At 44.4% G+C, this 27,755-nt stretch overlaps 1 protein-coding gene and 1 long non-coding RNA gene across 3 annotated transcripts in view; one reads left to right on the top strand and one right to left on the bottom strand.

Annotated features, from left to right (window-relative positions):
- Window positions 1-1,525: 1,525 nt before the first annotated feature.
- POGLUT3 (protein O-glucosyltransferase 3) lies at window positions 1,526-25,743 on the bottom strand. Its single transcript, XM_073662434.1, has 8 exons — window positions 25,421-25,743; window positions 17,738-17,935; window positions 13,774-14,060; window positions 13,395-13,611; window positions 11,822-12,018; window positions 7,247-7,441; window positions 3,135-3,239; window positions 1,526-2,099 (listed from the first exon to the last, which is right to left on the bottom strand). The coding sequence occupies exons 1-8, from the start codon at window positions 25,605-25,607 to the stop codon at window positions 1,971-1,973; spliced, it is 1,515 nt and encodes a 504-aa protein (XP_073518535.1). The 5' UTR covers window positions 25,608-25,743; the 3' UTR covers window positions 1,526-1,970.
- The window catches only part of LOC141194814 (uncharacterized), a 54,944-nt gene continuing 52,058 nt past the window's right edge, over window positions 24,870-27,755 (top strand). Inside the window, exon 1 of one of the 2 annotated variants that reach the window (XR_012267437.1) lies at window positions 24,870-27,744. This is a non-coding gene — a long non-coding RNA (uncharacterized lncRNA). The remainder of the gene's footprint in view (window positions 27,745-27,755) is intronic. The other variant, XR_012267443.1, reaches the window with a different exon arrangement.

The following is a 27,755-nucleotide window of genomic DNA, read 5'->3' on the forward strand; positions in this document are numbered from 1 at the left end:
GACGCCAAGTATGACTCGCCCCCTGGGCCGTGGGGTACTCGGTAGCTGGGCCGGTCGATGCTGGGAGATGTCACAGTGGCAGTGACCCGGTCCGTGACCCAGGGCGGTCTATAAAAGGGGAATCAAATAAAAGGAATAAGGTTTTTATATATAATGTTCGTGACGCCACCTGTGGTATGCGGCTATATGGGGCTGCCGCTGAGGTGCAGATCCTCTGGAGCTGATGGTGACACAGCAGAGCCCTCACTCCTGGAGCCTTCCCTCTGCTCCCGTAATCTTCCAGCCTGTCCTACTGGGCCCCTCAATCTAGGCCCTCTCCTCTCTCCTCTCCTCTGAGCAGAGCTCCTACAGAGCTCCTGCTCCCACTACTTCTCCCCTCAGACTGTCTGTCTCTCCCAAGATGGTTCCCCTTTTTATACTCCTACTCAAAATGCTCCCCTGGCTGCTTCCTTCACCCACACCCCCTACATGGTTCCCCCTCTCTCGGTTCCCCCCACTTCCAAACAGGGACAGGGCTCAGCATAAGCCAGTGCATCTTGCCCCGCCTGCTGGACTGGAATGGTGTAGTGTTGGATGCAGGTGGGTGGGTCCCGGGCAGTACTCCCTCTTTACCTGAGAATGGGGTACCACACCTCTGGGTGAGATGCAGTACCTCTGTGGCGACTGAACCCGCAGGGGCGCCACACAGTCACGTGCTTTCCCGCTCCCAGAGAATCCTGACAGTGCGCACCCAGCATACTGTGAGGATTCACAAGTCTGCAGTCACTTAGATTAAGGTACAATTCTGCACTCAAGGATTTGAGGCAGAAATCCTAGACCGAGGCCTCATTAAGACGTTGGTTTTTCATGTACATGTTCTGTCCAAGTTTTTCACTTATAAAACATGTGCCCATTATAGTTTATGGGGCTGTTCACATGTCTGTGTTTTTTTTTTAAGACAAAAAGAGACATTGTATTTTATTAGAGTCACGGATGATTCTCGCCCATTCAAATCAATAGATCCATGAATAAAATAGACAGATAAAGAACGGACCCAGCACATTGATGAAAAGCTCTTCATTTTTTTTTCTCACATGTAAACCCCCCAGAAAAGAAAATGGATGGATTACTTATGCTTGAGTTTTACATAAGGATTAGCCCCTGTGCCGTTTAAAGATCAACTAAACGATTAATAGTTTTTTATATTTCGAAGCACTTTAATTGGTGGGGGTCTCGGTTCTGAGACCCCACTGGAAGCACAAGACCTCTGGAAAGTGGACAGCTTGGTAGACAGGAGCGCATAGCTCCAGCGGAGTACGGATTTACTAGAACGCCTATGACTAGTTGGACCTTAAGAAAATAAAATGTCGTAAAAAAAAATATAGAAAAAAAGTTGCTAAAAGTTTAATGGAATCTGCGGCGTTTTCTGTACGGAAACTGGAAGAAGAACGGACATACTTGGATAAAGTTGCTAACTTTCTGCAGGGATAATGTCACGGAGTGCAGAAAATCCATCCGGTGAAACAACTGAGTGATAACGATGAAATAAAGAACATATAAAATCATATTTTATTAAAAATTCATTACAAAACTGTAAATATAAATTTGTACATTTGCAGCATTGACTGACATACACAAAGTCACTATATCTTCATGATTACTTTGTGATGCATTTTTCCTTCCCTTTTATAAACGGAGTGCGTCGTGATGTGGCAAGATGACGATCGGCTGTAAAAAACGTAGTCCGCAGTCCCATCACACATGGCAGGAGCAGCTACGTATGTACCTGTATACACCTGCTGTGTGTGCTGGGTCAGGCTTCTGCAGGGCACTGGAGCCCCATTGCTGGAATATCACAGACACATCAGCGGGTATAGGACCTCAGATAAGAAAGGAACAATTGTGCTCGGCTGAAGGCAGCCGTTCTCCAGGAGCCCATAATGCCCGTCACTGGCCATCATTCAGTGCGATGCGGCTATGCCCCCCATAGACTAGAACTCATCTTTATTCTCAGTTTTCCTTCTGTGACAATTACAGGTGGTGGAGTTATCGTCCGGCTGAGGAACGTGTTCCATCTCATTACGGATTTCGGGGCGGCCTATTTGGCGCTTGGCATAGGTCTAAAGAAAATGAGATCTACAGTCAGTACATAAGCTAGACGATGAGATTAAAAAAAAAGACAACAGCAACAAAAAAGACATCAAATCAGCAAAAAAATAAATAAAAAGAATGCAAATACCCCAAAACCTTTTGCAAATCCCCCCCCCTCCCCCTCAACGATCCCGAGAATTGAGGGTCAAGAAGAAAGATATGCTACATCCTTTCAATGATTGGAAAACCTTGTTTCTCATTCTCCAACCAGTGCAAAAATCCAATTAAAATCCACAGTATTACTCATATTATTTGCAATGAACTTTAGATTTATGTCCGATGGCACAAAACATATAGAATTCGGCGCTGCATATTCGTTAGGGAAAATCTGCTGCATTTTACAATGCAAGCAAAGTGCATTTTATTAAATGTCATACCGCAATACAAATCTGCGGCATAAATCCCAATATGTAGTAGGTGTAATAATATTCATACTAGCAAATACAAACATGTACTTAAAGGGGTATTCCCATCTCCAATATCCTCTCCCAATATGTATTAGGTGTAATAATAATAATAATATTAGGAAATGCCTCCAATTAGAAATGTAGTATAGTTCTTCGGATTAGCTATGTTGCTTACCTCATGTGCATTGCAGTAGCTTAGGTATCCATGGTTATGACCACTAACAGCTAACTGTCACTATATGAACGGTTGTTACCATGGACACCTAAGCTACTGCAATGCCCTGCACATGGGGTAAGCGACATAGTGAATCAGAAGAACTATACTACATTTCTAATTGGCGGTATTTGTTAATATTATTATTATTACACCTACTACATATTGGGATAGGATCTTGGAGATGGGAATACCCCTTTAAGTACATGTTTGTTTGTTTTTTATACTGTATATCATTATGAGACTATTTGTAATTTTAAAAAAAATATGACAAGACAATCCCCTTCCACATATATTTGCATTTATTATTTGCTGTGCTGGTAACAAGTGGTGATTTTACCTATAAATATATAGACTACATTGTATATGATGCTGATTCTTACCTGTAACACTTTATAATAGTAGCAGAATAGTCTATGAGGTTGCAGCAGGTCCCTGGCGAGAGCCTGACCTTCCTTGGCCATCTTCCTCATCTCTTCATCATTATCCTTGAAAATTAATTTGTTTTTAGCAAATTTAAAAAAAAAATCATATCAAAATCAAAATCAGTAAATGATTTATAGTTGTAGGCCAAATTTTACAGGCTGAAAACTGAAATCAATCAGGACAAAATGACTGTTCAAACCAAGCACAAGTGCTCGCTAAACCCTTGGTGTGGCCAAACCGTTCTGCATCTTCCAAAGATAGATGGAAAACAATTAGGTGGGAAAGCATACTGAACTACTAGGCCACACCAAGGGTGCAGCGAAAGCCTGTGCTTGGTTTGAACAGTCACTTTGTGCTGGCAGACTCCATTTAAAGGGGGCCTACATATTATGCCAAACCCACCGATTCCACATAATGGATGCAACAGCATATGTAGTGGAAAAAAAAAGGGTTGGGCATGTCGAATTTCTCTTTTGCAATGAGCGTGCATGTTCATGGGGTGCTTAGGTGGCATAGCTGGTGGCCAAATGCTGCTCTCATTGTATCTAAGGATAGATGTTAGATTCCCTTTACTTGTGGGAAGTTTTGGGGGAGTGCTCTGCTCTTTGTCGCCCCCACCTGTGAATGAGCCGCAATAGCAGTGGGAGATGGAAAGTGACAACTGTTCAAAAGCTTATTTTTGGCTATTCTACATTTGAAGTGTAGCACCCTGAGGGTTCGGCTGCTACAGGGGTATTGCACCTCAATCCAGAGGTGTGATATTCCACTCCCGGGTAAGGATGGAGTGTGGATCTGAGCTCGGTAGGCTGCATGCACTACACACATCCCATTTCCGAGGAGCAGACCGACGGTACTCCCACTTAGAAATGTGCAGGTACGACCGAGTCTGTTCCTGGCTGGAGTGGGAGGGGGGTGGTACATCCCAAGTAGTGTAGGGGCAGATAGGGGGAGCAGCCTGGGTAAAGTTAGGAGCTCATTGGGTGCTGGTCACCTGAGCTCACACATAGAGGGTGTATATAAGGTGGGCACCAACTAAGAACAGGGTCAGATGCAGAGAACAAGTCAGGAGCAGAGGAGAAGGAAAGACCCAGAGTGAGAGAGGAGAGAGAGAGACCCAGAGGCACAGAAGAACAGGACTCTAAGATCCCAAATTAAAACCCCGGGTGAAGAGTCGGCATCAGGGTACCGGAACCCAAGCTGGTGGGGGTAAAAACATTCCCCAGCCAGAGACCGGAGACCGTGGGCAGCGTTTGCCACGGTCACCCACTACATCCACCCCGAAGGCACACCACATGAAGGGTCAGGGAACCCAAGGCCAAGGGTGTCCCAACAGAAGGCCCGAGGGAGCTGGACCTAGGTGGATCACTGGTGGGGACGGCCAGAGAACGGGACAGAAGGAGAGCTCAGGGCCACGCTCCGGACTTGTTTGGGGGTTGGCTGGATCCAGGACCTGGTGGACGCAGCACGGCTCGGGTGGTCACTCGGAGCTGGAGTGACCAGTACAACATCTGCAGTAAGTAAACACCCTTAACTGCATAACCCGACTCTGTCTTCACTGCCGTCTGCACTGCACCACCACAACCCCCATCCTCTGCACCTGTCCCCCCTGAGGCTATACCCCTCCCGTTGGGGGTTATCATCACAAGCTGCACCTGCATCATCAGCCTCAGCGGACCCTGCTGCAGCGGCGGCCACAGTGACCGCATCACAACGGGTGGCGTAGTCGACACAAAAGAACTCTTAATAACATCCGTAGGACTGCCACATAACACTGAGCTTGACGCCCTGGGCACGGGGCCGGGTCACAGCCGCTCGGAGACTACAACCCCCCATCTGATCCGGTGCCGGGTATTCCCCTCAAAAAGGAATATGTCCCAGGGGGCGCGTCAGAAGCATTGTTGGCCATGAGTCTGACAAAAGTAGCTTCACTTTACCAGCACTACCTATCATACCAGGCATCCTATAGGAAAAACATGGTCCTGATTCACAGGGTTGGACTGGATTGGCAAAGGCTAACCAGTAACATTGATTCTTGGGGCCCACTGTTCAGCTATATGCAAAAATCACCTGACCCTAGTACAAAAATTTACTTTTGCTTCTATGTAATATTAACTTGGCTAGCTTTTTAACTGAATGATTAGATGATACTTTTTCTGGAAACTTTGAATCAAATTGAGCACACAATCACTGGGGCGGCCTACCGGAGGATTCTACTGTTCTCCTGTGGGCCAGTCTGAGCCTGGTCCTGAATGCACAGTGGCATGTAAAAGTTTGGGCACCCCTGGTCAAAATAACTTATTGTGAACAGTTAAGCATGTTGAAGATGAAATTATCTCTAAAAGGCCTAAAGTTAAAGATGACACATTTCCTTTGTATTTTATACAAAAAAGTATATATATTTTCATCTTTTACATTTTAAAAATTACAAAAAGGAAAATGGGCCAATGGAAAAGTTTGGGCATCCTGCATGTTTAGTGCCTAGTAGCACCCCCATTTGAAAGTATCACAGCTTGTAAACGCTTTTTGTAGCCAGACAAGAGTCTTTCAATTCTTGTTTAGGTGATTTTCATTCATTCTTCCTTGGAAAATTCTTCCAGTTCTGTGAGATTCCTGGATCGTCTTTCATGCACTGCTATTTTGAGGTCAAGCCACAGATTTTCAATGATGTTCAGATCAGGGGACTGTGAGGGCCATTGTAAAACCTTCAGCTTGCGTCCTTTGAGGTAGTCTATTGTGGATTTTGACGTGTGTTTAGGATCATTATCAATTTGTAGAAGCCATCCTCCTTTCAACTTCAGCTTTTTTACAGATGGTGTTATGTTTGCATTTAAGAGTTTGTTGAAATGTCATTGAATCTATTCTTCCCTCTACCCATGAAATGTTCCCCGTGCCGTTGGCTGCAACACAACCCCAAAGCATGATTGATCCACCCCCATGCTTAATGGTTGGTGAGATGTTGTTTTTCTGAAATTCTGGGCCCTTTTTTCTCCACACATACCTTTGATCATTGTGGCCAAAGAGTTCTATTTCAACCTCATCGGTCCACAGGACTTGTTTCCAAAGTGCATCAGGCTTGTTTAGATGATCTTTTGCATACTGCTGATGCTGAATTTTATGATGAGGAAACAGGAGAGGTTTTCTTCTGATGACTTTTCCATGAAGGCCATATTTGTGCAGGTGTCTGTACAGTAGAACAATGTACCACAACTCCAGAGTCTGCTAAATATTTCTGAAGGTCTTTTGCAGTCAAGCAGGGGTTCTGATTTGCCTCGCTAACAATCCTACGAGCAGCTCTCTCTGAAATTTTGCTTGGTCTTCCAGACCTTATCTTGACCTTCACTGCTCCTGTTAACTACCTTTTATTAATTACATTTCGAACTGAGGAAAGGGCAAATTGAATACGCTTTGCAATCATCTTATAGCCTTTTCCTGCTTTGTGGACCTCCCCCATTTTCAGAATGCTGGCAGCTGCTTAGAAGAACCCATGGCTGCTGTTTTTTTGGCACACGGTAAGAGGAGGCTGGGTTTTTATAAAGTTGGGAAACTTGCATCACCTGGCCTTTCCTAACGATGACAGTGAACAACTCATAACCCTAACAGGCTAATTAAGGTCTGAAACCTTGGTCAAAGTTATCTGAGTACACACATCTCCCAGGGTGCCCAAACTTTTGCATCGGCCCATTTTCCTTTTTGTAATTTTTAAAATGTAATAATTGACAATATATATATATTATTTTTTGCCTAAAATACAAAGGAAATGTGTCATCTTTAACTTTAGGCATTTTAGAGATCATTTCAGCTTCAACTTCCTTAACTGTTCACCATCACAGTAATTTTGACCAGAGGTGCCCAAACTTTTACATGTCACTGTATATGCCCTCCAATAGAAAGCTTTGATCTGGTTTCTACTAGTAGTCAGGGGTTGTGAACTAATGGCAAGTGATATATTGTGATATTACAGAGGCAAATAAAAGTCTTGAATAGACACATGAAATAAGCAGCTGCTAAAAACAGGACAAAAAAGTAAAGAATAAAACTTTTCCAAGTGTTACGCACAACTACACCTTACCTTCGCCCACTTTATCTTGTCTAACAAATCCCCCAAGTGGCGTTTTATGGGGACAAAATGTTTCCCTGGTTTTAGGTTACTGTAGAAATGCTCGTAATATTGGGAATCCTGCTTCAGGACCAGACTGTCCCCCAACATGAGATACGGAAACCTGTACGCAGCCACGGTCCCGTCCACGTTCACCTGGTATTTGTACTATGAAAAGTAAAAACTATGTTGCGATCAAAACTCTTAATAAAAGGGGATAAAATAGAAAATATCAAACATTTTTTTTTAGTTTTAACTTTCTCTTAACAAGAGGCCTCTTTTCACCATGGGCTGTGCTTGGCTTTACTCCACAGCCTTATTCACTTGGCTGCTCTACCAGACACAGCCCATAAACTTTTCTAACTTTAGGGAGGACAAGCTGAAACAAACAAATAAGTAAAAATAAAACAAAATATTCGCAATAATCTACTAAGTATAAACTTTTAACAAATATTGACGAATTGTCTGAATCCTATACACTGGCATAAAATGCTGCAAAGTGTTAATACTTTCAAGAATATTAGTGTTTATAAATATATATTATTTTAATGTATTTTAGGCTTCCTCTATGTGATTAATTGTATTAAAGATCTATTAATTATCGGTCATTGATTTAATTGTATTCAGAATGAGTCAGGCTTCTGTCGTACACAGGCTTTTTTTTTCTTTCCGCTCTTTGCACAAGAAATGTAGTTTAAAGGGATGAGCGAAGTTTGAGGTGATCCAAAATACTGCAAAGTTATGGCACAAATAAAAAATAGCTTAGGGTGAATTCACACACTGTACATGTCACGGGGATACCGTGGAGTCTGGTTTCACGAACTCCTGCACTTGTTAGAAGCACTTCACCATCTTATTAAACAGTGCAGGTTTTTTCCTTGCTAGCAGTGCAAGGCTTAATCTGCTCAGTTGTAGCTCTTGGAGCTTTCCTGCTTAGATGGTCTCAGCTGTTCAGAGTTGGCCTCTCCCCTCTGCTATATAAGCTTGCCTATGGCACTTAGGAATTGCCAGTGTTAGTTCTTATTGCTTGGTTCTTGAGTTGGAGGTGTAGTTGTTGTTGAAGTTGGCGTTTGGAGATTTATTCAGGAGATTGTTGCTTGGTGTTTTGTCTGTGTGTGCACATCCTCATCCTCTCCTATTTGGTTTCTCCTTCCTTTTACTCCCTGTGTTCCACTCTGTTTGGGGTGTGTATTTTGCATGGTTGATATTTTCATTTATCCCTGTCCGTCTTCCCTTGTTTGTCTGGTTAGTGTGTTCCTATACATTTCAGCTTTCCACTACCCTGCGTGGGGTAGAAATTGCCAGTGTTAGTTCTTATTGCCGGGTTCTGGAGTTGGAGGTGTTGTTGTTGAAGTTGGTGACTGGAGATTTATTCAGGAGATTGTTGCTTGGCGTTGTGTTTGTGTGCACATCCTCATCTTCTCCTATTTGGTTTCTCCTTCCTTTTACTCCCTGTGTTCCACTCTGTTGTCTGGTGGGTGTATTTTGTATGGTTGGTATTTTCATTTTTCCCTGTCCATTTTCCCTTGTTTGTCTGGTTAGTGTGTTGCTATACCCTTCAGCTTTCCACTACCCCGGGTGGGGGAGGAGACAGATCAGAGTTGATATAGGAGCATAGCAAGGCATGTGAACCCAGCATCTCCACCTTCAGGAGTAATCTGGGGGACAGGGATAGACTAGGGCGCTCCTAGTTCTAAGGACCTGGTTAGCGCCCATAGTCTCAACACCATCATGACAGTAGATTTTGATGCAGAAATTTTTGCGGACAGACGGTTGTATTTCTTGTGAGAGGATAGCGTTGCATCACAGTGCATGGACTGGCCAGGCACCTCTCCTGACCTGAGCGTGATGTATTTAGATGCAGCTGTCATGCTCAGTTCAGGAGAGCCGATGTTCAGCCCGAGTATTGCAATGCACGAGAAATACGGCCATCTGTCGGCCCCCTACTGAAAAATCAGTTCATTCATCTCAGATGAATTGGGGTAGTTGCAGAAAAATATCTTCTGCAAATGCATCACTTGTTAACATACCCTTAAAGTAAGCCAACCAATTGGCGGTATAATGCTTGTTAAAAGTATCTAAACAGGAGACCCATTTATTACATTGATAAATTTGGCGAATCTACTTTTATTCTAATCTGTATTAATGGATGGACTCTAGTAATAAATCTGTCTCTATGGATCTAAAAATTAACAAAGTTTTTAAAAGCAGAAAATTTATAAAAATGTCTAGGGTTAAAAGGGGCTAACTCATCGGAAACATGTATCAGCTATGTTCAGGAAAGATCCAGAGTGTGACCATCAAACTCGCTGTACCGCTTCCAAAGAAGTGAATGGAGCTGTAGTCACACTTGTACACTACCAATGTATCTACACAGAACTTTGGAACCTAAATTCTCGCATCGGTCACCATATTTCACAACACAAAAATACATAGGTTCTGAAATAGATCTCTTAGACCTGATGAGGCTAGTATGCTTACTATAAGAATTCATGTCACAATGGCTGAATAATTATTTTTAAAAAAAAGTTTAAAAGCAATTTCACCTAGCCTGATTGACAGCTCCTCAGTGTCCCTCCTCCCTGCTTATATATCATACTGCTCACAAAAAAACTGCACCCATCAGGCTGGGTGGTTGGTGACTGATTACATTTGGACTCATGAGATCTCTCACTCTGTAGCTGTACTCCTAGGTTTTACAGCCATTCTGACATGAATTTACAAAGTAAGTACACCAGCTCCATCAGGTCTAAGATAGCCATTTACAGTTATATGAAAAAGTTTGGGCACCCCTATTAATCTTAAGCTTAATGTTTTTTAAAAATTGGTGTTTTTGCAACAGCTATTTCAGTTTGATATATGTAATAACTGTTGGACACAGTAATGTTTCTGCCTTGAAATGAGGTTTATTGTACTAACAGAAAATGTGCAATCTGCATTCAAACAAAATTTGACAGGTGCATAAGTATGGGCACCCCACCAGAAAAGTGACATTAATATTTAGTAGATCCTCCTTTTGCAAAAATAACAGCCTCTAGTCGCTTCCTGTAGCTTTTAATGATTTCCTGGATCCTGGATGAAGGTATTTTTGACCATTCCTCTTTACAAAACAATTCCAGTTCAGTTAAGTTTGATGGTCGCCGAGCATGGACAGCCCTCTTCAAATGATCCCACAGATGTTCAATGATATTCAGGTCTGGGGACTGGGATGGCCATTCCAGAACATTGTAATTGTTCCTCTGCGTGAATGCCTGAGTAGATTTGGAGCGGTGTTTTGGATCATTGTCTTGCTGAAAGATCCATCCCCTGCGTAACTTCAACTTTATCACTGATTCTTGAACATTATTGTCAAGAATCTGCTGATACTGAGTGGAATCCATGTGTCCCTCAACTTTAACAAGATTCCCGATGCTGGCATTGGCCACACAGCCCCAAAGCATGATGGAACCTCCACCAAATTTTACAGTGGGTAGCAAGTGTTTTTCTTGGAATGCTGTGATTTTTTGCCGCCATGCACAACGCCTTTTTGTATGACCAAACAACTCAATCTTGGTTTCATCAGTCCACAGGACCTTCTTCCAAAAAGAAATTGGCTTCTCCAAATGTGCTTTTGCAAACCTCAGCCGACTCTGTTTGTGGCGTGCTTGCAGAAACGGCTTCTTTCGCATCACTCTCCCATACAGCTTCTCCTTGTGCAAAGTGCGTTGTATAGTTGACCGATGCACAGTGACACCATCTGCAGCAAGTTGATGCTGCAGTTCTCTGGAGGTGGTCTGAGGATTGTCCTTGACTGATCTCACCATTCTTCTTCTCTGCCTTTCTGATGTTTTTCTTGGCCTGCCACTTCTGGCCTTAACAAGAACTGTCCCTGTGTTCTTCCATTTCCTTACTATGTTCCTCACAGTGGAAACTGACAGGTTAAATCTCTGAGACAGCTTTTTGTATCCTTCCCCTGAACAACTATGTTGAATAATCTTTGTTTTCAGATCATTTGACAGTTGTTTTGAGGACCCCATGATGCCACTCTTCAGAGGAGATTCAAACAGGAGAACAACTTGCAAGTGGCCACTTTAAGTAGCTTTTCTCATGATTGCATACACCTGGCTATGAAGTTCAAAGCTCAATGAGGTTACAAAACCAAAAAAAGTGCTTTAGTACGTCAGTAAAAAGTAGGTAGGAGTATTTAAAACAAGAAAATGATAAGGGTGCCCATACTTATGCACCTGTCAAATTTTGTTTGAATGCAGATTGCACATTTTCTGTTAGTACAATAAACCTCATTTCAAGGCAGAAACATTACTGTGTCCAACAGTTATTACATATATCAAACTGAAATAGCTGTTGCAAAAACACCAATTTTTAAAAAACATTAAGCTTAAGATTAATAGGGGTGCCCAAACTTTTTCATATAACTGTAATAATGTGTGCAGTTTGTATTGTCAATTCCGCTGACAGATCTATTTTAAGAAAAAAAAAATTATTAAACTAGATTTAATAAATTCTGTTAACTCTAGATGTGGAACGTCACTTGGAAAATTAACAATTTACCTTAAAGAAATCGAAGAATCCAATGAGTGGAGCTTTTCCCAGCTGTTTCTCCATTTCACGGAAGAAAAAGTAACCAGTGATACCTGCATCTAGCAACTCAGGATTCTTTTTAGACATCTGCACCAACTCCAGACGCTCCTCTCGGCTGTCTCGCCCCCTGAAAAAGGCCTGTTCACTTTTATTGTCCCATGAAGGACCTGAAAGAGAACAAAAATTTAGTTTTTAATGTAAACATTAATGATAACGCTGCTCAGGGGTTCTCTGCTTTGGATCATCCTACTTCTTAATAGGGTCCCTGACATTGATCCCAAAGGGTCTTTCTGCTCAGACCCCAGTGATCAGCTGTGATCTGGGGACAAACCTCCAAGTGAGTGTTCAGTTTCCCTGCAGCGCCAATCAGAGGTTACATCAAAAATTTCTAAAGATTGCGTTACATATTTTTTTATTGATCCTGAAATTTAATGACAATTGCATTAACAATTTTGCAGGTTTTACAGCTTAAATCTCCCAGTATTCCTTGCTGGCTTAGTGTCCGGTGCTTAACATTCTGGTAAGTGTCCTCTTTGCAACAGGCAGTGTACAGCCATCTACTAAGTTGTTAACAGTTGTTACGCTCGTTAACAGCTTTCAATGATGACTAGCAGAACTGTGAATGCAGCTCTGGAGTAAAATACAGGATGGTAGTGCATAGCAATACAAATTAAAGAAGGTTTGTCGCCAGACTTCACAATACGAACTGCAAACATTAATAAATAGTCCTGATGATGATGATGATGATAGCCTTACTTTGAAAATCTATTGCAGAATGGTTGAATCATCCTAGTATTAAAATAAAAAAATTATGATTCCAGCTGAAAGCTCACGAGTCCAAGTGTCTTCAGTGCCCACCCACCCAGTCTGATTGACTGACAACAGATGGTACTGAGCGGTGTGAGATCTCACAGGGAGGAGGGACACTGAGCAGCTTTCAATCAGGCTAGGTGAGATTCAGCAGCAAGGAGGAAGCACATTGAGGAGTTTTCAATAAGACAAGTGGGTGGCGATTCAGCAGCAGCAAGGGGGAGGGACACTGAGGAACTATCAATCAAGCTGGGTGAGATTCAGCAGCATGGAGGAGGCACATTGAGACGTTTTCAATAAGGCCAAGTGGGTGGAGATTCAGCAGCAGCAAGGTGGAGGGACACTGAGGAACTATTAATCAGGCTGGGTGGGCTGAGATTCAGCAGCAGAGAGGAGAATTGAGGAGCTAGCACTCAAGATAGATGGGAGGAGATTAAATTTATAAAATTCAAAAATAATTTTACAGAGATTCTGACATTAATTTACAATGTGAATACACCAGCCTTATCAGGCGTCACAACGTATGCAGTGAGTATTGTGTAATCTGGTGACAGATCCACTTTAGGTACAAAGTCACTCAGCTTCTTACATAGAATATATCTATATATGAGCTGTAAAACAGGGCTCAACAAGTCCAGATATTACATGTCAAGCATGGTGTCTACCTCCTGCCATCCATACTTGAAAAGCAAAGTATGAATTCATGCAGAGGTCTGAACCTATGGCTACTTACCTGTGTGGCCCTGGATTGAGAGTAGGTCATTGGTGACGCCACGAAGAGCTTCAAGTGTAGAATGAGTAATGTCATAGGTGGGTAGAATAATGTCTCTAGAATCAGAAGATCCACACCAAGAAATCATAGGCAGAGGACCAGGGGTGGCATTTGCCTTTCGATTTTCCACCGGCCAATCACCCACATTGATATAAAACTCCAAGTCAGGTAGGCGAACCTAAAGAAAGGCTTGAAGTTTATTACTTTCACTAACTTCAGAATAATCATAAAACACCTTTGCCCCGAGGAGACATATTACTGAAACCTCCAAGTTCTGAAAATATCAGCATGCTGAGCCTTGTTCACCATTGGATCCAGATGAATGGAGGCATTTTCTTACCTTTCTTGCCAGCGATTGCAACATTTCATCAGAGAACATTTTAAAGTCTGTGTATTTGCCCAAGGAACGTCTATAGATCTGATTATTGAGGACTGTGTAATGAACTATGGCACCACGATTTTCAGCAAATCTCCTGGGCACTTCCTCCAGCATTCTGTCCAGGTCTATCGAAGGGAAGGGGGAAAAGTCTTTTGAGATCTGAGCTTCATTGCTTGGACATGAAAGAGTTTGCTGCCAAGTTTCAGGGTCTTCTTCTGAACAGTCACAGTACTCGTGATAAACTGGTCCTAGAAAAGACATAGAAGAAACCACTTAATTGGGTTTTCTCACCTCTGAGACTTGCATCTATCTCCAGAACAAAGGTCTTCGGTTTCAGCCGGCATCTGACCACCACTTGGGTTGATGCAAGCTGGAACGTGCGGTCAGGAAACACCTTTTTTGGAGATATTTGCAGGTTCCAGAGATGGGACACACATCATTCAGACATTTAGCTGTTCTGAGAAAACCCCTTTAAAGGGGTATTCCAACCTTAGACATTTATGCAATACCAACTGGATAGATGTGGGTCCCAGAGGTGGGATTTGCATATGTTTCCAGAACAAGGGTCCTACAAACCCATACTGCATTCAGGTGGAGAATAAATGGAGAAGCCTTCAGGATCAGGCATCTATGGCACATTCTGTGTATATGCCTAAATGTGAAAAGTAGGAACAGGGGAAACATGAGTTTCTGGTCAAGGGGAATGTGCGCACAAGTAACTGAAGGTGTCGTTTGCTGGGACCAAAAGATCCAGGGCACCCCGGGTAATTGCTCCTGGTGCTATCAAAGCAGACGTGACATAGAAATTCAATAAGCCTAAAGGGGTTCCTTCATAGTCTCCACGTACTAGATGTGTCCCTTGAGAATAAGCAGATAATAATGAGCTGGAATCTGTAGAGAAAACTTACAGCAAGTGTTCAATTTCCCCACAGCGCCTCCACAGGGGAGATTATGCATTATGCAAGGCTCATTCAAATTATTCAGTTCATTCCCGCAAATTCAGTGGGTTCAGCCCACATTCTTTTATTGTGGATGTGATCCTTTATTTTCTGGTGTGTGTGGGAAACCATATTTCAGGATTTACAAGGAGACACGAAGATAAACTGGAGATTAGATCAAATGTATCCTCTGCTGTATCTGTGACAAGCCAAGACAAGGCCCGCCGTCATGCCTCCATCCATTAGGCAGCGGGAAATGTTAATGTACTGTATCACCGCACCTTCTAATAATAGGAAGTTTCGAGAGATCAGTGAAATCATTAGCAGAGCAGTTTCACATTATCTCTTAATCCAATCTTTCACATTTACTGTTTTCATTCAAGTTGTTTCTCGAAAGCCGGTAATTTCATGCTCATTATAAGAGAAAAATGTGCTTACAGGGTGGTGTATAGGAATCAGAGGATAGGCCGGGGTAATGCAGGGCTTTTTGAACTTTTAGTTAAAGTTCTAGGAACATTTCCTAAATATGTTTTTTTAAAGCCTTGTCATCGTGGTGACATTACACACTATGATGATCTGAACAAAGCCCAACCCCCAAAAAAAGTTTGGACACTGTAAAATGCAAAGAAAAGGAGAATGTAGTGATTGGAAATCTCTTACACCCATATTTTATTCACAACAGAACATAGAACAAAGATAAGAATTTGAATATTCGAAATCTTTCTATTTCATTCAGAAAAAATTAAATCATTTTGAAATTGATGGCAGCAACAAATCTCAAAAAAGTTGAAAGAGGGTTAACAAAATTCTGGAAAAGTGCGTGATAATAATGAAAAACAGCTGGAGGGTCAATATTCAACTAAGTCACATGACTGTGTGTAAAAAGAGGATGTTAGAGAGGCAGAGTCTCTCAGAAGCAAAGATGGTCAGAAGTTCAGTAATCTAAACAAAATACGTCTAAAAATTGTGGAAAAATTTCTGAAAAATGTTCCTCAACGTAAAATTGCAGACTTTGAATATCCCACCATCTTTAGTACATATCAAGAGATTCAGAGAATCTAGAGCTATCCATGTGCACAAGGGATAAGGCTGAGGGTCAATGTTGGCTGCTTGTGATATACGGGCCCTGGGGCAGCACCACATTAAAAACAGGCATGATTCGGTCGTGCAAATTACTGCATGGGCTCCGGAATACTTCCAGAAATCATTGTTTGTGAACACGGTTTGCTGTGTAATCCACAAATGTAAGTGAAAGCTCTATCATGCAAAGAAGTCATATATCAACACAATCCAGAAAAGCTGCCGTCTTCTCTGGGGCAAAGTTCATTTAACATGGACTGAAGCAATATGGAACACTGTTCTGTGGTCAAATGAATCATAATGTGAAATTCTGTATGGAAACCACAGACACGTGTCCTGCAGACTCAAGAGGAGAGGGACCATCCAGCTTGTTATCAGCACACTTTTCCTACACCTCTGATGGTTGGGGCTGCACTTATGCCTATGGCAGGGGTAGCTGACACATCTTGTAAGGCACTATCAATGCTGAGCTTTGTATAGAGGTTTTACAACACATGCTTCATCCAGACAATGTCTATTTCAGAGAAGACCTTGCATATATCAGCAAGACAATGGTAAACCACATACTGCATCCATCACAGCAGCATGGCTTCTCAGAAGAAGAGTTCTGGTGATGATCCGGAAGCCTGCAGTCCAGATCTTTCACCAAGAGAAAACATTTGAACTGCGGAGCAGCGAGAATCCGACATCAGACAAGAATGGGACATTGTTCCTCTCCCAAAACTCCAGTAATTGTCTTCTCACTTCGCAGACGTTTACAGACTGTTGTATAAAGAGTGGATGCTACACAATGGTAGACACGGCCCAGGTACAACTTTTTTTGAGATGTGTTGCTGCCATCAATTCTTAAATGAGTAATTTTTTCAAATGAAATGGAAACATGTCGAATGTTCAACATCTGATCTGTGTCCTATGTTCCACTGTGAATAAAATATGGCGCTAAGAGATTTACAATCATTGCATTCTTGTTTTCTTTATATTTTATACAGAGTCCCAACTTTTTTGGAATCGGGGTTGCAGATTGTAAGGTGATATTTGACGCGGTGACTGTAAGAATTTGCCTATGGGGTCACAAGAAATTGCATGTGTACAAAACACCAGAGAAAGAACTCTATGTCCTATATTCACCGAATACAAGTGACTCTAAAAATGATGCACCTGTGAGTAATGCCAGGGTTGGACTTTCGGTGGAAATATCCTACTTATGTTGGGGTTGATGGTGATCCCGTGGGCCACGTCTAGGTGCCTTGCTTAGTTATGCACAGTAAGTCCAAAATAAAAGGGTATATTTACGCACCCTGTTCGTGATTGTTATAAGTTGTTCAGGTTACTTGACTCATCTACTATTCTGTAGTCTATGAGCCCCGACACTACCCCCGTCTGCGATACATTTACATTACTGTAGCACTGACGTCTCTGCACTCTTCATCCCTCCCCCGACAGAGACGGCGATTCACTCACCGCCGCGGCATCCGTCCCGCCCCACCTCCTCCTGCCGCCCTTGGTCTGCGCACTGCTCGCAGATCCCCAGGCACTGTGCTTAGGGCACACTCCCATCCTCTTAAAGGGCCAGTGTGCGCCGTCCTAAAGTGTCCCCAGCCAATGGCTGGGAGACACTTATTATTTAAGGCACCTCCCCATGGTGGGAGGTGCCTGAGCAAAGTTATTAGTCTGCTTCCAGCATCCTTGCTAGTTGTCAGGTCCCCTGTTTGCCTGTACCTGCCCGTACCTACTTGTTCTTGACTCGTTCCTGCCTGTCCTCGCTTGTGCCTTCCAGCTGTACCTGCCTGTGCCCACCTGTATACCAGCCGTTCCCAGTCTTGCTGTAACACGCCCCTGTAAGTCATGCCCCCCCAGGCTCCCCTTGCACCACAGTGCAGTGGTTCCACCACTCTCTTTACAATTACCTTTTAGTAGATATGGAGACTGGGCGACATGCTTGTCCTCATGGCGCACTTCAATGACCAGCCCTTCATTAACACTTCCATACATGCGATATCTCATCAGGAAGGAGCCATCGTTCCTGTCCAAGGGATCCGGTACATGAATGCGGATATATTCTTTTGGAGACAGAGCTTTAATAACAACCTTAAAGGGTTTACTGCCTGGAAAACAAATTATATAACAGCATTAAGAAGAATCTGACGGTAATGGTCAGTGTTGTATATGAACAGTGGTAGGAGGGATATCCCAATAATGACAAAGGAAAGACAACGGCACTCCATAGTTTCAGTGAAGAAAGTTATATTTATTGATGTATGACCATGTCTTCTTCAGGGGTTCCACACTTTACAAATTGGTAAATGTTTCAAGCCACTCGGACCTTGATCATACATTAGTCTGCTTACTACGGTCTGTATTTTGGTTTGAGGCTTCACTCATCTACCCTATTTAAATACCCATCCCCCTCTTGTGATGTGATACCTCCACGTTTTACGCTTCTATAGACTTAATGTATGGAGATATGCATTAAGGGTCATTTTATACATTCATTTGCACCACTTAATTGTATAGAATAGGATCAAGGAGACGTAATATCACTTTTCTTATGAATGTATTCTAGTGTATATATACCTACAATTGTTCTGTGTCTATTTTGATCCAAACCCGTGATCAAGGTCTGGACACGGCGAAACATTGGCCATCCTACCCCTGAATACGACGTGCTGACAGATCAATAGATGTCATTTTCCCTCACTAAGTGCAATGGTCTTTCCCATATTGATTGTGTCCTCCAGTGTCCTTATTACGGTGACCCCTTTACAGTATCACTCACAGTACGGCTGTATACAGGTTCCAGTTTTTACTGCAGTTTCCATTCTGTTCAAAACCAAAACTGTGCTAAAATCGCAACAACAAAAATGGTTTGTGTTCTTTCTGTTGCGTCATCCTGTCTTTCCATTACCGTGGTGTGTGGATGTAACGGTACAGACACATCGTCCACCTAATGACAGTATCAGCCACTGTCCCCCATAACAATGACATCCAGTGCCCTAATAATAGTGTTAGACACTGTCCTCCATTACAGTGATATCCAGTGCCCTAATAACAGTATCGGCCGCTGTCCTCCATAACACTGGCATCCAGTGCCCTAATAACAGTATCAGACACTGTCCTCCATAACAGTGACATTCAGTGCCCTAATGACAGTGTGACGCCTCATGCTCGAAAAAGCCCTTTAGTTTACCCTGGGTGATGGGGGACTCAGAGTCGGATCCTGTGATGGAGAGATGGGGTGCAGCCGTGGCCCGGACCAGACCCGTGCTCAGGGCCGTCACATTAAAAAGGAGATGGTGTGGGCTTGTCCGGGTTGAGTGGCTGATTTAACGACTACGCCACCTGTGGTGCCTGGTGAAGGGCCACCAGCGTCGCTGCAGTCCGCTGAGGCCTGATGTTATGGCGGCCAAAGTTCTTACTACTCCCCACAGGAGGAGCAAGGCCTCAGGGCAGAGGGACAGGATGGAGGGGGTAGTAGTAGAGGGAGACGGGCACCGCGTCTTGCGGTGTAGCGCAGAATAAACAGTCCGGAGGCCATAGGGGTGAACTTCCAAGGCTTTACTCACTTTAGAGATGGCAGAAGGAAGGCGACTCCCTGCTCCACGCGGAGTCCTGCGGTCACCAGGGACGGGGGTCCGACAAACTCCGAGTAAGTCCAGCATTCAGTCGGGACCCTACACCAGAGTGTTCCTGAACTACAGACCGAATCCTTTCCTGTCCGTGTGTGTGCAAATAGGCCGGGTCTCCCTCTGAGCTCCTCTCAGAACAAGGGTACTGGTGGCAGCTCCGCTCCGCCCGATACCCGGTGGGATCCTCAGGGCCTACCGGGCTTTCCCGACCAGGACGTGGAGTAGCAAGGTCGGGTGTCGGTACCCCTCTTGCAGCCGGACTCCCTCTGAATATATCAGCATGGCGAGGACAGGTGGCGTACTCCGCTCCATCTGCATCCTGCCTGGGATCCATTTGCTGTGGAGCCACACTCTTGAGCTCCGGGCCTCCTTGGTCTTGGTCATTGGCCGGGTTGAGACATTCCTCGTCTGCAACCTGCCCCTCGTCCCAGGCTAAGGTACGAGGCTGTGTCCCTTGCCGGTGCAGGCCCACACAGGATCTGCGCTCCGGGAGGGAGGTCACATTTCACACAGTATATGACAGCACAGCTGGACTGCCGAAAGACCACTGAAGGCAGTCAAAGAACCAAGACCAAAGATGGCTTTTTATTAAATATGAAATTTAAAGTGTAACTAACTTGTAAGTCCTCCACCCTCACTCACTAACTGGTTCCCCTAACTCTTGGTTCCCCAGTCTCCCTGTAACCAGGGGAGCAGCACCTAGTGCATACTAGCTCCCTCTGGTGGAGAAATGTGGTGTTGGATGCAAAGGTTGAGTCACGACTATCACACTGTTCTTACCTCAGAGGAGGAACACTACACTCCATTAAAGAAGTGCAGCATCCCTGTGGTGGTCCAACCCTCAGGGGCGCCACAACAGTATCAGACACTGTCCTCCATAACAATGACATCCAGTGCCCTAAAAACAGTATCAGACACAGTCCTCCATAACAATGACATCCAGTGCCCTAATAACAGTATCAGACACTGTCCTCCATAACAATGACATCCAGTGCCCTAATAACAGTATCAGACACTGTCCTCCATAACAGTGACACCCAGTGCCCTAATAACAGTATCAGCCACTGTCCCCCATAACAATGCCATCCAGTGCCCTAATAACAGTATCAGACACCGTCCCCCATAACAATGACATCCAGTGCCCTAATAAGTGTCAGACACCATCCCCCATAACAATGACATCCAGTGCCCTAATAACAGTATCAGACACCGTCCTCCATAAGTATGCCATCCAGTGCCCTAATAACAGTATCAGACACCGTCCTCCATAACAATGACATCCAGTGCCCTAATAACAGTATCAGACACCGTCCCCCATAACAATGACATCCAGTGCCCTAATAAGTGTCAGACACCATCCCCCATAACAATGACATCCAGTGCCCTAATAACAGTATCAGACACCGTCCTCCATAACAATGACATCCAGTGCCCTAATAACAGTATCAGACGCTGTCCCCCATAACAGTGACATCCGATGCCCTAATAACAGTATCAGCCGCTGTCCTCCATAACACTGGCAGCCAGTGCCCTAATAACAGTATCAGACACTGTCCTCCATAACAATGACATCCAGTGCCCTAATAACAGTATAAGACACTGTCCTCCATAACAGTGACATCCAGTGCCCTAATAACAGTATCAGCCACCGTCCCCCATAACAGTGACACCCAGTGCCCTAATAACAGTATCAGACACCGTCCTCCATAACAATGACATCCAGTGCCCTAATAACAGTATCAGACACCGTCCTCCATAACTATGCCATCCAGTGCCCTAATAACAGTATCAGACACTGTCCTCCATAACTATGCCATCCAGTGCCCTAATAACAATATCAGACACTGTACTCCATAACTATGACATCCAGTGCCCTAATAACAGTATCAGACCCTGTCCTCCATAACAATGACATCCAGTGCCCTAATAACAGTATCAGACACTGTCCTCCATAACTATGCCATCCAGTGCCCTAATAACCGTATCAGACACTGTCCTCCATAACAATGACATCCAGTGCCCTAATAACAATATCAGGCACTGTCCTCCATAACTATGACATCCAGTGCCCTAATAATAGTATCAGACACTGTCCTCCATAACAGTGACATCCAGTGCCCTAATAACAGTATCAGACACCGTCCTCCATAACAATGACATCCAGTGCCCTAATAACAGTATCAGACACCGTCCTCCATAACTATGCCATCCAGTGCCCTAATAACAGTATCAGACACTGTCCTCCATAACTATGCCATCCAGTGCCCTAATAACAATATCAGACACTGTACTCCATAACTATGACATCCAGTGCCCTAATAACAGTATCAGACCCTGTCCTCCATAACAATGACATCCAGTGCCCTAATAACAGTATCAGACACTGTCCTCCATAACTATGCCATCCAGTGCCCTAATAACAGTATCAGACACTGTCCTCCATAACAATGACATCCAGTGCCCTAATAACAATATCAGGCACTGTCCTCCATAACTATGACATCCAGTGCCCTAATAACAATATCAGACACTGTACTCCATAACTATGACATCCAGTGCCCTAATAACAGTATCAGACCCTGTCCTCCATAACAATGACATCCAGTGCCCTAATAACAGTATCAGACACTGTCCTCCATAACTATGCCATCCAGTGCCCTAATAACAGTATCAGACACTGTCCTCCATAACAATGACATCCAGTGCCCTAATAACAATATCAGGCACTGTCCTCCATAACTATGCCATCCAGTGCCCTAATAACAATATCAGACACTGTACTCCATAACTATGACATCCAGTGCCCTAATAACAGTATCAGACCCTGTCCTCCATAACAATGACATCCAGTGCCCTAATAACAGTATCAGACACTGTCCTCCATAACTATGCCATCCAGTGCCCTAATAACAGTATCAGACACTGTCCTCCATAACAATGACATCCAGTGCCCTAATAACAATATCAGGCACTGTCCTCCATAACTATGACATCCAGTGCCCTAATAATAGTATCAGACACTGTCCTCCATAACAGTGACATCCAGTGCCCTAATAACAGTATCAGACACTGTCCTCCATAACTATGACATCCAGTGCCCTAATAACAGTATCGGCCGCTGTCCTCCATAACAATGACATCCAGTGCCCTAATAACAATATCAGGCACTGTCCTCCATAACTATGACATCCAGTGCCCTAATAATAGTATCAGACACTGTCCTCCATAACAGTGACATCCAGTGCCCTAATAACAGTATCAGACACTGTCCTCCATAACTATGACATCCAGTGCCCTAATAACAGTATCGGCCGCTGTCCTCCATAACAATGACATCCAGTGCCCTAATAACAATATCAGGCACTGTCCTCCATAACTATGACATCCAGTGCCCTAATAATAGTATCAGACACTGTCCTCCATAACAGTGACATATAGTGCCCTAATAACAGTATCAGACACTGTCCTCCATAACTATGACATCCAGTGCCCTAATAATAGTATCAGACACTGTCCTCCATAACAGTGACATATAGTGCCCTAATAACAGTATCAGACACTGTCCTCCATAACTATAACATCCAGTGCCCTAATAACAGTATCAGACACTGTCCTCCATAACTATGACATCCAGTGCCCTAATAACAGTATCAGACACTGTCCTCCATAACTATGACATCCAGTGCCCTAATAACAGTATCAGCCAATGTCCCCCATAACAGTGACATCCAGTGCCCTAATAACAGTATCAGCAGCTATTAATCATTTAGTTTCCTATGCTACAGAATTGTAATGTATCTGTAAAAATCGGATGTCACTCTGATGGTCCGTACGGCATCTGATTATTTTCTCACACTGTACCGATTACGGAGTGAAATCTCAGCATGCCGATTAGAGCTGAGAAAAAATACGCAGATCAGCGCGGCCTCACTGAATAACACTGGTCCGAGTGCGATACGATTTTTTCATTTTATTGCGCTTGTCCGATTTCTCCGTTAGTGAGAACGAACCCTCACAGTGACAGTTTCCTCCACAGCAGTGACAAGTGCCTGGACTATGGGTATCAGCCATAGTGTCCCCATAACAATGTCAGGTCTCGTGCTTCATGCTCCCTTGTTGCTGTTTTACTGCTGACAGAAAGTGACACATGAACATTGCAATAAAGGGCAGAAATAACAAGCAAAGCATCATAAACCTCCCTGCAGTGTGAGCGGTATGTGGCCACAGGGTGTCTGCACGGCACACCCAGCGTACTGATCACATACCGTGCAGAGGTGCCAGCGCTGCCATCTCTGCCTCCCTCACTGTGTGCCAGGCCTGAGCCGCCACTGCTGCCCGTCAGGACTCCGTATCTCACAGAGATTTATAGATGAGGTGCCTCCAACATTTACACGCACCCCACTCATCCAACACTCAGGCTATGTGCCCACGTTGCATTTATGAAGCAGAAAATTTCTGCTTCATTTCTGCAAGTCCTCTCCCGGAAAAACGCATGCGGAATTCCGCACGCGTTTATCGCGCATTTTTCTCGCGTTTATCACGCGTTTTCCACATGCGGAATTGCCTTGCGTTTTTTATGCATTGGACAAAGGCAATTCCGCTTGCGGAAACGCAAAATTAAATGACATGCTGCGGATTTTTGAACGCGGCATAAACGCTGCGGAAAAATCCGCAGCATGTGCATAGAACTTGCGGAATCCCATTGGGGACCATGGGGCACGTATTACCAAGCGTTTTACAAGCGTTTCCGCTGCGGAAATTCCGCATCAAAAACGCTTGAAAAACGCTACGTGGGCACACAGCCTAAAACTATTTTTACAATAGCTCATCCATATATATGTCCTGGACAACACATTCAGGGAGCAACGCTTCTTAATAAATTGATAAATCCCCCCATGGCATTTTCATAGAATTTCCTTGTTTTTTTTTTTGTTTCAAGGAATAACTGAAAAGAAAATGTTTTTTTTTCTGTTGAAAAAGAAAATCCATTAAAACCCTTAAACCCCCCCCCCCAAAAAAAAGGACCCCCCACAACAGTGCACCGATGACTGTTTGTAAACAGTCATAATCTATTTATTTTACTCACATATAGTGTCATTAATTCCACAGCACTTTACATACATTATCATCACTGTCCCCATTGGGGCTCACAATCTACATTCCCTATCAGTATGTCTTTGGAGTGTAGGAGAAAACCGGAGAACCCGGAGGAAACCCACACAAACAAGGGGAGAACATACAAACTCTTTGCAGATGCTGTCTTTGGTGGGATTTAAACCCAGGACCCCAGTGCTGCAAAACAACAGTGCTAACCACTGAGCCACCGTGCTGCCAAAATGCAGTATCAGGCACAGGCTCACACAGCACAGGCTCACACTGCACAGATCACACAGCACAGGCTCACACAGCACAGGCTCACACAGCACAGGCTCACACAGCACAGGCTCACACAGCACAGGCTCACACAGCACAGATCACACAGCACAGGCTCACACAGCACAGATCACACAGCACAGGCTCACACAGCACAGATCACAGATCACACAGCACAGGCTCACACAGCACAGATCACACAGCACAGATCACACAGCACAGATCACACAGCACAGGCTCACACAGCACAGATCACAGATCACACAGCACAGGCTCACACAGCACAGATCACACAGCACAGATCACACAGCACAGGCTCACACAGCACAGATCACACAGCACAGATCACACAGCACAGATCACACAGCACAGATCACACAGCACAGATCACACAGCACAGATCACACTGCACAGATCACACCGGCGCAGGTTTATCAGGTATTTATGTAGCATATAAGAAGTCTGTGATGATGGTGAGTGCAGCAGTAAAGGGGTTAATCCTGTGGCGGTGACGTCAGAGGGCGGGGCTGTCTGCCCTCGCTCCCGTCTGTCTGGGATCACTGATTATTAGGAGCGTGGTCACGTGGTTACCTGGGGAGGAGGTGAAGTTCCGGCCGGAGCCGCTCACAGCCTGGATGTAGAAGTGCCGGACCGGCAGGGTAATGGCGGCCTGCAGCCCCGGCCCCCAAACCAGGCTCCTCTCCGGGCTCACAGCCTCCGTACACCCGGCAGCACCGAGGCTCCCTGCACAGAGCAGCAGGAGCAGCAGCGGCGCCATCCTCCTCCTGGTGACCGGCAGAGGGGAGCGGAGGCCGCACGTATCGTCCGCTCACACCGGCGGCTCCAGGAGTCATTCAAAGTTTTCCGTGGGAAGTGGGACAGGAGATCTGTCTGCTGCTGATTGGTGGGCTGGGCAGCCAATCCGGAGAGAGCTGTGTGCTGGGCAGCGCTGACTACATACTGTGCGATGCCCTGCAGTGCTCTGTACACACACACGGCGCGGTGCAATGCTCTGCAGGGCTCACTGTACACTGCGATGCCCTGCAGGGCTGTCTATGCATGATCTAATACTCTGCCGAGCTGACTGTGCACACTGCCATGCTCCGCCGAGCTGACTGTGCACACTGTGCGATGGCCTGCAGAGCTGTATAGGAACACCCTCAATAGTTGTGCTCCCCGGTGTCTGCAGCCGCGCTTGGAAATTGGTGACTTTTTCATTTCTGTAAACCGCACATTTTCCTGCCCCTCTGTGTGTGGATGAGGCCAAAATGCTGGAGAATCAGTTGCCGCGCCGGCTGTACTGTACGCTGTTGCGGAATATGTTGGCGTTATGCGAGCGCCAGGAGACAAGTGTGACGTTCGTGTGTATCTACATGTACTGACTGAGCTCCCATAGATGAGTGATGGACGGGACCCCCACATCTCATACATCTCCGGACCAGTATCTGTAACGAGTCTTTCTCACAGTGATGCCAGAGATCCAAGTGCAACATTCTCATACTGCACCAGTCCCAAGGGCCGCAAAAAAAATGTAAAGGGTTACTTAAAGGAATTCATCACTGGAATCATCGTCTGTCTATGACTTAATCACAGCTAAGTTTTGAGACGTTCTGAGATTGAGAAGGATATGGAGAGTTTCTGCTCCAAAAACTGTGTGAATCACTGAGTTTTTAGAGCAGAAACTGTACCAAAAGTCAACAAACTCCAAGTTTTGAGTTTTAACGTAGCCATGTAGCCCATCATCTGACCTAGTTCTGGATTGCTACCGGTGTACAATATCAGACCCACCTACAGTACATGAACACGGCACCAGACCCACCTACAGTACATGAACACGGCATAAGACCCGCCGTTACATGGACACAGCACCAAACGTATACAGTCATCTATTGTAATGTCAGGTCAGCCCCATATGCACTTTATTGCATGAACCTGCAACTCCCGGTTCCAAGACTTCTCCCGAGCTGCACCTATTCTTTGGAATGCTCTACCCCAATAAATAGTTATAGGTGCTCCCTAAAAACACATTTGTTTAGGACGAAATCAAAGTCCTTTTATATATATTTATAGCCCATTTATTATTTCTCCAAACATAAGTCTTCACCGAGCCCAAAAGCACTACAGATACTGGCTGGTGATGAGCTCATGCAGCCTTTATCTATCGCTCATCCTCTCTAGATGGCTGGACCATCATTGTAAATAAGCCCCTGTACTTTGTGTCACCCCCCACCTCATTGTAGATTGTAAGCTCTTACCAGCAGGGTCGTCATTATTTTTGCAATGATTATGCACATTGCATCACTAACAACGCTATGGGAGCAGTGAACATAGTAGCTAGGACGTGACAGGTTCCCTTTAAACTTCCATTTTGCAGTTTCAAAGAAGAAACAAAATAAACAACATGTGCAGCAGTAAAGGCCCCCCTAATTAATACTTGGTTGCCCCCCTAATTAATACTTGGCTGTACACCCTTTGGCATTGCTGACAGCCTCCAAACCTTTCTTGTAGCCATCTATAAGCTTCTTGCACTTCTCAGCTGGAATTTTCTCCCACTCTTCCTTTGCAGTTTGTTCAAGCTCTTGAATGTTTGCAAGGTTCATTTTCCCAATGGCAGATTTCAGCTCACCCCAAAGGTTTTCAATAGGATTGAGGTCAGGATTCATTGCTGGCAATTTTTTTTCTTTTTCAACCATTCCTGTGTACTTTTGGATGTGTGCTTTGGGTCATATCTTGCTGGAGGACCCATGATCTTTGACTCAAACCGAGTTTTCTTACACTGGGTAGGACATTTCGCTCTAAAATCTCTTGATAAATCTCTGATTTCATGATTCCTGTGATACAGTCAAGGCCTCCAGTACCAGACTCAGCAAAGCAACCCACCAGCATTATGGATCAACCACCATGCTTAACTGTTGGTAAGGTGTTC

This window comes from Phyllobates terribilis, unplaced genomic scaffold (genome assembly GCF_046119375.1).
Source record: "Phyllobates terribilis strain yellow unplaced genomic scaffold, ASM4611937v1 Scaffold_2__4_contigs__length_985480577, whole genome shotgun sequence".
Taxonomy (NCBI): domain Eukaryota; kingdom Metazoa; phylum Chordata; class Amphibia; order Anura; family Dendrobatidae; genus Phyllobates; species Phyllobates terribilis.

Bases quoted from the DNA above. Each gene is read 5' to 3' on its own strand.
- POGLUT3 (XM_073662434.1), bottom strand. From the start codon at position 25,607: ATGGCGCCGCTGCTGCTCCTGCTGCTCTGTGCAGGGAGCCTCGGTGCT. The intron at 14,061-17,737 runs GTAATTGTAAAG...TGTCTTTTCTAG, and splicing joins GTCTCCATATCTACTAAAAG to GACCAGTTTATCACGAGTAC. The intron at 13,612-13,773 runs GTAAGAAAATGC...GCCTTTCTTTAG, and splicing joins TGCAATCGCTGGCAAGAAAG to GTTCGCCTACCTGACTTGGA.